We start from the raw sequence: 12,344 nt of genomic DNA, 5'->3' as shown, positions 1-12,344 counted from the left end.
CCTGAATGGCTGTAAAGGTGGAGGTGGAGGAGGAGGAGGATGAAGGGGGGGAGAAATGGTCTGCAATACTAATAAGAGGAATGGAAACAGTGGATTGTTGAAGAGAGAGGAGGAGGAGAGGAAGCAAAACAACTGCAGGGATGTAAAAAAGACACACAACTGAGCTGAGTGGCAAATGTACCACTTGGGGAAAGGAGGGCTTTGCGTGTGCATGTGTGCGTGTGCGTGTGTTTGTGTGTGTGTGTGTGTGTGAGAGAGAGAGAGAGAGAGAGAGAGAGAGAGATTGAGAGAGAGACAGAGAGAGAGAGAGACAGAGCAAGAATTACGTATGTGTTTCTGATGCACAGCCATTTTTCCCCCACCAGCTACCTCATCAAAGGATGTAACCACAAGGCTTCACGCTGTTCCACCCATATCACCTCCCCTCCTTTCTTCATTCCGCTCCCCCTCATCTCTACCTTATCTCCCTCTCCTCTCCTCTCTCCTCTCTCTCTCACTCCCCAGTGTTGAGGAGACCCCAACAGGAGAAAGCAAGGCACTGCAGCGCGGTGAAGGCACTGCGGTCATCTACCCTTTTTAGTGCGGTGTCACACCACACAGTGTCCTCTCTCCTCTCAAAAATTTTCACGGCACCTTGTGGTGTATAAATCTGATCGTGGCAGGAGAGAAGAAGCAATATAAGGCGCGCGCATGTGTGCATGTGTGCATGTGTGCATGTGTGAGGCAGCATGAACTGAATGAATAAGAATGAAAATGAGATGAATATCATGAATGGATGGAGGGAAAAAAACAGGGTGCGTATGCAAAGAAAAACGGAGAACGAGGCCACACAATGACCCAGTAGCTCTGAGACAGCTAATGTGTACAGAGGAGAGAAAAAAAGCAAGGCATGTCTTATCATAATAAAGCTCACCAGTGGCCAATTCCCAGAACACGAATTAAATAACCAATCAATTAAGCCAGCAGAAAGGAAATGGCAGCGCCTCTACTCAGCAACACCAGCGTGGAGACCTCCAGGGGCTGACCAATCCACATATAGTCAACACCAACACCCCCTTGGGATTCTTGTGCATATTGGTCAATCACCCACACCCCACCTCCCACCTCCCGAGAAACTCTTGATCCCCTGCAGCCACTTTTTCTTTTTCTTATGAGGAGAGAAAAAAAGAATCACGCGCTCCTTTTAGCTGGCTGGGGATGATTAATACATAAGGCCATTTTCAGGAATAGACCGGCAGAAATGAAGCCTGTAATAGAGCTCAGAAAGCTCAGCCGCTGCTGTCCATGACTAAAATCCCTCCTGCCCACAGGAGGATAAATGTTGAGATTTTTTGGATAGAAAAGCCCAATGGGTGAGACTTCACTGGTGACAGAAGGAGGCAGGGTGAAGGGATGGAAGAAGGGATACTGAGGAGCAATGATTGGCCCTGAAACAGCACTGAGGAAAAAGCCATGGGATAGTGTGTCATGCCGGGAAGCAACTCTATTTTTGGACCTGGGTGAATCTGAGCTAATATCACTCAGTATTTAAAATCTGGTTCTTAGAGAATTGGCATCAGGAAGCAAATAGCTTCAACCTCCGCACCTCCTGACTCTCTCTTAGGTTGTATAAACCTGTCTGCTCTTAATTAATGACGCAGCCCTTCCTGCATGATTAGGGCCATTATGATCCATCCAGCAGCGCAACGATGCGCTTCACGGGGCAAGAGCGACAACAGGGACAAGGGATATTACTACAGTGACTCTTGGACCTGTGACCTAGCCAGCAATTAGACGTAGAGGAGGGGGGGCAGGGGAAGTAACAGATTAGACTCTCGGGAAGAAGAAGGGAGAGAAGTTGGGTTTGAACGTGAAGGAATAAAATGAGAGGAGAAGAAAAGGAGATGAGAGAGGATGAAAGGTGAGCCTCAAGGTCAAGGATTTAAAGCAAGGGGGGTGGCAGCTAAAAGGAGAATAAGCTCAGTAATCAGCAATGAATTCGTTGTAGGATGGAGGGAAAGTTGGTTTGGAAGACGTGAGTCGAGAGAGAAACCATCACGGCCAAGGAGAGAGGAAGGGTCAGAGGCAAGAACACACACAAACCCAGGGACGCAACAGATGCGAAATTGAATCACAGCCTCGAAATAGATTTACCCCCCCAGTTGCTTCCACGGCAGTGTCCAACTTTCAAGCTAAACAACTACTCTACCAATCATATCCACTGACAAGACAGCATCCCACAGTCTCTGGTGGGGAGGCTTTTTTTGTTTTGCTCAAATCGATGGGGTGTTTTCTGGGTTACCCTCGATCTAAAAATAGCCAGATGTAGATTTATAATGCAGGATTGAGAAAAAGGGGTGGGAAGCAGGGAGAGCGCAAATGGAGGAAGAGAGTTCCCATTAAGGGGGAAGAGCACGCTGTTGGCAGAAAAAAAAAGAGCAAGGCACGCGCTGGGAAGTAAAGGAAGGAGAGGCGTTATGAAATTAGAGTTTGTGTGTAAAGCAGCGGAATGCAGATGGAACAAGTTGACGGAGGATAGGTGATGTGCTGACGGGGGTTGTATGTGTGTGTGTGTGTGTGTGTTTTTCTGGGGGGGAAGCTTGTCTAGACATTTAACTGCCCCCATAGACTTCCTGGATGTCAGTGACGCTGTGTCCTTCCTGTGGTTCCGCTCCAATGCTCATCTCTTCCTCACACCTTCTCCTCTCCCTCTCTATCTATCTCTGGTGTGCTGTGTGTGTGTGTGTGTGTGTGTATGTGTGTGTGTGTGTGTGTGTGTGTGTGTGTGTGTGTGTGTGTGTGTGTGTGTGTGTGTGTGTGTGTGTGTGTGTGTGTGTGTGTGTGTGTGTGTCTCAGCCCTCTCACCCTCCTCATATGGTTCCTTTATCAAACCTCCATTTTCAGGCCTTGACACTTACCACAGTGATGCACACACACAGTCACAGAGGGCACATGCAAGCACAACAAATGCATGCACATAGACACACACACAAGCACGCACAAAGCAATAGACACATGGAGACAGTTGCTCACGCAGACATCTATGCTGGGAGGAATGCACACTCTGATCTAGTGGTGTAGAAAGGGAAACACCCACCATTTGTGCAATGAGGAATGTTATATATTTATAAAAAATGAATTTTTTATAGGCGTCATATCAGTGGATACATCAAATCTGTGTGTGTGTGTAAAAGTACTGTTATTTCAGCATTATAGCAGCTAGAAATAATAATCAAAACACATTAAAGAGCTTTATGAAGCCAATTTGAACATATTGATCAAAACGCAAACAGACTACAGAAGGAAAAATCGCAGTTACTGTGGATATAACGATACTTGTTGAATGTAGGCTAGAAGCTTTTTTTTCTTTTTCTTTCAGAGCTGGCCAATAAATGCTCAGTTATTAGGCGGATAAAGGCAGAATAAAGCCAACCAAAATACAGACATGTACACAGACACGGTTAATACTCACTTGCTTTTGGTTCAGGTTGGTTTCGAGTGCGTGCAGAGACACGCACATCGAGCTTTAAAGATCAATCAGAAATGTAGTTTTCTTTGTTAGATCGCTCTTTCTTATGATTTCAGAGAGTATCCAGTTTCTCGCAGGCATTCGGCTGATGTGTTATGATTTCTCTCTCTCTCTCTCTCTCTCCGATTATAATGAATCAAAATAGGATTGCGCGCGTCTGTTGCTGGAAATCTCGTTTATTGCCGAATGTTACTTATAGCTTATGGTCATGCTGATGATGGCAAAGGAATGAGTCTTTTTTTTTTTGTCGGATGAAATGAAGCAGAAGTCCCCTTGGAAATTGTCTCTTTTTTTTTTAGTTGTTGTTGCTATTTCCCTCGATTTCAGAGCCCCTCTCTCTGTGTCTCTCTCCCACCTCCTTGTTATTGCCAAAAATAATAGCCAGCCTTTGTTACAGTGTCTCTACGCTTCCAGGCGCAGGGTGTAGCTACCATTCAGCTCTTCCTCTCTCCCCTCTGCAAATGTTTCAATGGAGATGCAGCCTGTAGACACCTCTCTCTTTGCCTCTCTCTGTTCCTTTGGAGGAGCGTCACCTTCTGCACTATTTATTCCTCAGACGATACATGTGGGCGGATTAGAGAAGAAGACTGAGGGGTGGGAGGACCCCGGTGAATACAGAGGCTAATTTCCTCATATGGTTGCTTAACTTCATGAATACATACGCTGTAGAAAAAAAACATACACCCACCAGGGCTATAACAGGAAATACTATGTTGATTTATTAGACTAACATCTGTTTAATTGATTTTTTTTTCTTTGTTCCCCACTTAGCCCACACATGCTCACTCTGCTGGACGGACGCACGCACAAACACCATTTTGTCTACAGGTTCCCAGCCTTGACTGTGGCTGGCTGACATCAGCAGTCATGTGATAGCAGAGGAGCAGGTGGGTTATATGACACTGAGTGTGGAGTAATATGTTCAATAATAATAATCATCATCATAATAATAACCGACAGTGTTTAAATTATCTTTGTTCTTAAGGCACTCTCTATTCTCAGCCAATATTAAAGGGGAATACCACCACGTTAGTTACTCTATTATGTTATTCCCATGGCCTAGGGAATTTCATCAATCTCTCAAAGCCAGAAATCAAAGAAGTAAGTCTCAAATTTGTGATGTCATCAATTATAAAGACTGCCGCTGCTCCACCAACAATGAGGGGGACACTGTTTTGTTTTTGTTTTTGTTTTTTATACCCAAAGAAGCTTCAGTCCCCATATACTCAGAGCGTTCCCCCGGGTGCTCTCAGTATCACCCTTAACATCCTTCACAATTCATTGTCTATGAAGCAGCTCCACACTTTGCACTTGATGACATCACAAATTTGAGTTTTAACACTGTAGTTTTGGGATTTGGGAGAGAGCTGTTCATGTTGACTATTAGTGTTATAACATGTATGAATTTTGCAAATGGGCGTAGTTCTCCTTTAAGGGAACTCTATCTTTAAAAATGTCACTATTTTAATGAAATTCCTCAAAGCAGAAGAACATTACCAGAATATTTAAAGGTTGAATATGGAGAATGAGCAGAACACCGCCATTTAGTGTCTCAGGATCGTAGTCGCAACAACAGAAATTAATTCCACCAGTCAGGTTGCCAGGTTGGTCCGACCAGGTCCAGTAGTCTACAGGAGACCAGAGTCTGTTTGAGCCTGTTTGAACCCGTCCCCTCCAGCAATTCGCACCATAAAAACAAGTGTTGCAGAGGAGTTTGACCGACAGTTAACCATGAAAGTTAACGTAGCCATTTGGGCGTTTTTAATGCCGTTGAACTCCTTTATCTCAGTCCACTGAGTGACTCATATGACCCATATTGGCTCTAGTTTTTGCCCGTCTCTGGTCACTCAGCTGCTGGGACAAATAAGCAGCTGCAGGATTGGCGAACTCCATCTCCCCCAGTGCCAGCCTACAGTAGCTGCACCAAACAACAGACAACCCTGGCAACCTGCAATGCCCAACGCTATTGGCCGCTACCGGCCGCTATTAATGTGAACAGAACGTGACAGAACGTTATTGTCAAACCAGTAACAATGTTTTAAATATTAATTCAGACTAAATATATTTTTTTATGGAAAAGCAATACTTTCATTCTGTACCCCTCAAAACGCCCCGTGGATGTATTTTTATTTATTTTTTTAATATAGCTTTTGATGAAGATTCTACATATTGAACCTTAAGTGTCTTTAAGAAATATCAAAATAAGTTTACCTACAGTCTACAGGTCTGCGCTGTAGTGGTAGCACAATGATCAGCAAAATTACTGATGCACTTATTGTTAAAAAGGCCATCTGCTGCATATAGACAGGAAACTCAGGGTCGAGAGCAACACGGCCTCATAAAAATTACAACAGCCGTAAAAGGGCAAAAGACTATTGCTTAGGTGCCTGTAGCATTCTCCTTTGACCACAAAATGTTCTTCTAAGTGCGGACAGAAAAAGGATGAGTAAAGGAGAAATGCAAGTTCTTTAAAGTGCATCTAGAATTATGAACTATTTAAAAATGCAAAACGGCTGTTTGTGAATAGGTCTTATCCTTTAGCCTGTTGCACAGGCAACATTCAGCTTTACAGAGTCTCCAGATCACCTCACTTGTATGTGCTGAGACTGGAGAGTGTGAACAAACTCTACCGAGATAAAGGTCAGGCTTTACAAAAAAAACACTGCTGTAAGCTAAATACAGAGCCGCCGCCTTTATAACTCATTAAACACGCCATTTCTTTAGTGAACCCAATCTTTCAATAATTCTGACACATCAAATTTTCTTACTGTGTGAGCTGAGGGAGAGTGTACTTTTTATATGCTTAGTATGTGCACAAACACAGGCACTTCATAGCATGGAGAACACAAACCAGGCTTGGATCGGTAGATGTAAGCCGGGTTTGTGTTCTTCATTTGTGATCTCACTTTTCTGCATCAACATGCCACAAGTTTACAGGTTTGATCCCCACAGCAGCTACATATCCAGGCAAGGAGTCAAGGAGCCAAACTCATTAAGTCACTCTGTAAATGAGCTACATGCATATGTAAATATATTTTAGTATTTTAGGCCTCATAAAGCTGCTATTACTCTGTATGTATATTGTATATCTAATATTTTGTCACACCTTATGTGGTTCCCAACCAATAGAGCTATTTCTGCACCCACAGGAAGTAATGTATAACTCTATTCTGTACCATATCACTCATTGTTCAATTACAACCCTTCAAACCCCTGCGGCGCCGTGTAGGACCGATTAGACATACTGTATGATTTATACAGGCGTTGTAGGCTACGCAATAATTCTTCGATAATTCAAGCTGTTAAAACAGCAGTCAGAGCCCTTCAGAAAAATATGGTCTGTAGAAGTTCTCATAGAGTATTTATAGCATTTAGCATAGAGTTTGCTAAAGGTAATACAATTACAAGACTAAGATCCTACACCAGGCTAGCGGCTCTGCAAGGCTCTAACTATGCACAGCCACACTAAGGGCTAAATGCTAATATCAGCATTTAGCCCTAATATCTGCTATCATGCTAACAGTGATAAATATGTGTTCAGAAGGTAATATTGTCCAGGTTTACCATCTTAGTTAAGCATTTTAGCATGCTAAACACAAAGTATTGTAGTATTGGGTAACTGGAATGTCAACTTTAAGGAGCAGTGTGTAGGATTTAGGGTGATCTATTGGCAGGTAGCCCAGAATGGACAAATCAAACACTGGTTCTATAGAGGACCTTTCACCCTTTTACTGTATCTGAAGGCCACCGTAGGTACTACGAAACTACACGCTTCGAAAAGCAGGAGTGAGTGTAGTATTTAGATCCTTTCAATCTGCAACCTCACCTCAATATGTCACTAAATCCTACACACTGGTCCTTTAATAATGGTGCTACTGAAGATGAAAAGTCAAGGGATCATCATAGAATTTTCTGTCAAAGGGTCTTGAATACCGGTAGCTATCTAGCTTTCATGGCAACCCATCCAGCAGTTTTGAGACGTTTCACTCCGAACCAAAAAAGTCAACCTGCTGGTGGTGCTAGAGGAAAATTCAGGAGATCACCAAAGCCGTCAGGGTTCATCCTCAGAGGAACCTCAATGTCTGTAACAAAATGTCCTGTCAATCAGAGCCACATAGCTGCAGCTTGGCTCTCTGGCCGCTAGCATGTATCAGCTAAGAATGAAATCCGCGAACAACATTTTCATGTTCAAAGGCAACATTCTCTGCATCTAAGTTAAAGTCACTCTTCCCTCAGCATCATCAGGCCAGAACAGATGCAGCAGCAAGTCATCCCGCAGAAAGTAGCTGACAGTGTTTCTTCGTCAACCTGCATAAATACTGAATGCTCAACTTTGTTCACCCTAAGAGCGAGCAACATTAGCCAACACAGTCAGTCTCTTGGCGGCAGTGTGGTGCAGCTCATGCATAAGGAAGTAGTGAGCGGCAGACTTGAGGAGACATTGCGTGGCCAAGAGAAGATTCTCAAGCACTGACAAAGAAAAAAAAACAGATCTGTGATGGTGTCCTCAGCTTCTCGATTCACCATTATTTCCAGTTAATGTTATCATCGTTATTGTATAGCTCGACATTTTATATATCATACAAATGAAAACAGGCTCTACTATACACTGTATTTGCAGTAGATCTACCATGATCAATATATACTTGCACCGATTGGACAGCACTGTAGGTAAACAGAGAGGATTGTTGGCCTTGAGGATGCAGACTAATTGACGATGAGAAACCAGTGGTTCAATAATCTCTATTGATGTTGTCTATCACTAATCGAAAAAACATTGTCCACTGACTTGGTGCTTCCCCTGCTCAGGTCGGGGATATAAAATAGATTTTTGGTACAAAAACTTAACAACACAAACTTTGCAAAGCCGCTGCTTAAATGTTGCATGTTTAAAACCCAAAGTTTGTTTAATGTAATACTATTGCCATATTATTATTATTATATGTATTTACCCCTGGGATTATTAAAGTATTTCTATTTCTGATTAGTTCTAGCATGGGACAATTCACAGAGACTCTACCGTCCTCCAGAGCTGTGTGCACACATCTTCATTATCCTATCTGTTATTAATAAGTAGCTATTAATTACCTAATTTAAGAATTAAAAGAAGAAAGGTAGGCAAAACCTTACTGAGATCATAGTTTTATACGTGCAGTGCATCCCATAACAGACAAATTGAGATGGAACGCACTTTTGATACACTACTCTCTTCCAGATTCCAGCTGATATTGCATATAATTATAATAGACAGACCTGAAATTCATTCAGAAAGGCACTAAAGGAAGGGTATTGGCAGATGAGACAGAATGATGTTTAAAGCTCTTTTAAGCTAAATTGTCATCTGTGTCTAATTGAATAGGGGGTATTCCTTTCTGCTCGCCTGTGAGCCATCACAACGTGGATCGAGAGGGAGGATGACGGATGAGGGATGGATTCAATACTGTGCCTTAAATCTAAGGAGAGCAAAAAAATCATGTTTGTTTTTTGTAAAGTTCTCATGATTAATGCCTCATTTTTCTAAAGGTCAATAAAATTAATTTTTGGATTAAGGTGGGTTCTATCAAGATTTTCTGGAAATAGTAGCGTTAGCAGTTCACAGTATGGAGATGTTTCCCTTGGTCCAATCATCTTCTCATTACTGGTCTCTATTAACCAACTGTTGAACTATAACTGTAGTTTGCAGTCGTAAATAAATGAGTGATTAATCCCTGGTGAGCATCGGAAGTGTATCTTTTCTAGGTTTTACATCCTAACTTCATGAAAGTTGTAGTGTTAAGTCTTTGTTTAAAGTGTTTTACAGAGGTCTTGCTTCAGTTTTAGGGTCATTCTTGTTTGTGTCAGGGACATTCATGAACTTTGTAAACAAACACAATTGCAGAACACACAAACCTTTGTAACTGCGAGCGTAGGAGGAAACTTTGGAACATTTGTCGAGGGTTGCACAACTGTGTTTGTGTCATGTCCAAACTTAAATGTTTGATTAATGTTGAATGTATCTTTATTTCTGGGAAACGGTAGCAGTGCTGGTAAAAACAAAAGAAAAAGTTCGGATGCCAACATTGAACAGATATGGGCTCAATGGACATCCCTAGTGCAGGCATCATCCAAAACGAGAGAGAGATGCTGGCTTCACATACAGTAGTTCATCTCTGCTACTCTGTTCAAAGCTGCAACTAAACACCCAGAAAAAACAAAATCTTAAAAAAGTCAATACCCAAATTCAAATTGAAGGTTTGCTTCTGCAGCATCAGACTGAGCTCCACAGAGCAGGACCTCATTTAGAGCCTGGAGGCTGCAGACCCAGGGCATCAGCCTCCCATCTGCAATGCAAGGCACAGTTTGCATCAGCCTCTGGGCAGCAAATCACACTGACATACTGGCACACAGGGAGCCTAAACCCTTGACCAGTATTTCATCACCATGACTGCAAAAAAAGAAATCCCGGCATGGGTCAGGATGTGTAAGGTAATAATGAATTAAATAAATGTTTGACAGAGTCTTTGTGAATATTCTTTATTTATTTTATTCATTTGATTAGGACTATACACATGTATTTACATATCAAAAGGGCATCAATGTAAATATGCTGGAGTTAGCACAGTTGCTAAATTTCATCCTGAAAGCAGGTATTATAATCTGGAGTTTACTCTGGAATTTTTTTTCTCTTTGAAGGCCTGTAATAGTAGAGGGGCTAGCTAGTCCATTCAAAACCTTATAGATGAGGCAGACATCCAAAAACAACAGGTAGCTATCAAAGTCCAAGATTTTGTACTTAGTGATACGATGTCAAAAGTATATACACACCAGCATTTGAAGCAGGTAAGACAGTTCATCCTTCTCAAGCTGTAGGCGACACGTTGAAGGTGGAGGTTACATAAGGAGCACGCTCCGCGGAAACAGACACGGGCGTGCTAACTGGGCAGCTGACAGTTCCCCGAGACTTCCGTTGAGGAGGTCCCCTTGGTCCTTTGTTTCTGGGTGAATTGTTTATTCCATTATATCTGATATTCCAAGTCACGTTTACTTTGTCCTGTAAAGTTGGAGGTCTTGTCTCTCTGGTTAATTCTGACATCATGATTTCTTGGGATTGAGAGTTGTTTATCGATTGATGCATTCAAGAAAATGTGATGGGAGTTTAATTGTGTATACAGTATTTCAATTATAGAAATGAAACCACTTAACAACACCTTACTCTGAAGATAAGAGAATAAAGTTTCTTTTAAAAAAAAAAAAGAAACAACCTGCTAATCGCTTCTCCTTCTGTGCTCATATCAGTTGAGTCAAGTACAGAGCTCTGCTGTAAAAAGGCACGGGTCCTCCTCCTCGTGTGTTTGTCAGAGAAAGATAGAGAAAGCTGTCATCTGCCTGAACTTTCTGTCTGATCGGGCTTCAAAATAATTTAGAGCCTGGACTCATCTTGACCAAGGTTTCATTTCTACTATGAGAAGGGCACATTCGCCATCAACCAACGGCAGCAAATCACACTGACATACCACGGGCACACGAGGAACCTAAACTCTTCACTCCCACGGTAAGTGAAGCATAGTAACACACATTTACAAAGACTGTCCCAAATCCAGACCTTGTGAAACTCAAGTCTTTCGCATTGTGGAGATTTAAAAAACAAAACAAAAAAATATATAGGTATCTAAGTTATCTGGATCCAAAGCCAAAAAACAGAGTAGGATTCTTTGTACAGATGCATCTGGGGTCACCAGGTCAAAAAGAAGTACACCTGAGTGTATTAGAAATAAAAAATCATTGCAAGTATACTTTTACTTTTGTTGCTTATTGTAAAGTATATTTAATGTATACTTATAAAAAGTGTACTTTAAGATGGATGTCATTAAGTTCAACTTCAGTGTACTAAAATATACCTATTATGCAACACGTAATGGAATTTCCCTGCACTTACTGAAAGTGTACTTGTTAAATGTAAACTAAATTGTGAATACTTAATGGTAATTTAGTATACCTATAGAACTTATACTCATTTTCAAGTCCTTCGTAGTACACTACTAGTATGCTAGTAGTCCCTGTGTGGACTGGTGGCTGGAGGGGTGCCAGTTCATCTCCTGAGCACTGCTGAGGTGCTGTTGAGCGTGGGATGGCACCGAACCCCCAACTGCTCGGGGCGCCGGTCACTGGCAGCCCCCTCGCTCTAACATCTCTCCTTAATTACATGAATATAGGTCCTGACTGTGCATGTGTGTGTATTTCGGGCCTGTGTGTGTAACATGATTAATAATAAGAGTGAAAAAATTAAACTTCCCCATTGCGGGATAAATAAAGTAATTCTTCTTCTTCTTCAATGTCTCTTCATTAGAGGTATATTAAAGTATACTTAAGAAATGTATATTATTATTTAAAGCTGTATACTAAATTGCAAATTGTTATAATGGTAGTTAAGTAGTTTGGTGATATAATACGATTGTACTGCAAGTGTGTTTTAAATAATGATTTAGGTGTAAAAAAGCAGCACAAAGTAACACTGCATACTAAAAGTCTATTAAGTACATCCTTTAACAGGGATAATTGAAGTAGATTTTTTTTTCACGAGAGTCATCTGAGAACTCATCTAGAGGAGCAGAGTTTGGATATTCAACCTTCTGCTTCATAGATCCGTCTAGGGCAGTTTAGGGCAAGACTGGAGCCTGATGGTTCACTTCTATCATGGACGTAAACGCCATCACTGGTGAAGAGTTTTATAAAAAATAATTGCAATAAAGATAAAGATGCTCTTATTTAGTTTTATTCATACTTTCTAAAACATTTAAGGCAACCAGGAATCCCGTTATACAGAATACAGACCATAAAGCATGTTGGCTCATTTGTC

At 41.6% G+C, this 12,344-nt stretch overlaps 1 protein-coding gene across 1 annotated transcript in view; it reads right to left on the bottom strand.

The window, feature by feature from the left end:
* LOC310960836 (voltage-gated potassium channel KCNC1-like) overlaps window positions 1-4,007 on the bottom strand; it is a 52,191-nt gene extending 48,184 nt beyond the window's left edge. Inside the window, 1 exon segment of the mRNA XM_083932661.1 lies at window positions 3,452-4,007. Coding sequence (XP_083788787.1) covers window positions 3,452-3,499 — 48 coding nt within the window. The 5' untranslated portion in view covers window positions 3,500-4,007.
* Between the last annotated feature and the right edge of the window lie 8,337 nt (window positions 4,008-12,344).

This window comes from Echiichthys vipera (genome assembly GCF_963691815.1).
Source record: "Echiichthys vipera genome assembly, chromosome: 18".
Classification (NCBI taxonomy): Eukaryota; Metazoa; Chordata; class Actinopteri; order Perciformes; family Trachinidae; genus Echiichthys; species Echiichthys vipera.
The sequence above is the reverse complement of the archived record's forward strand: the minus strand, read 5'-3'. Positions and strand labels throughout refer to the sequence as shown.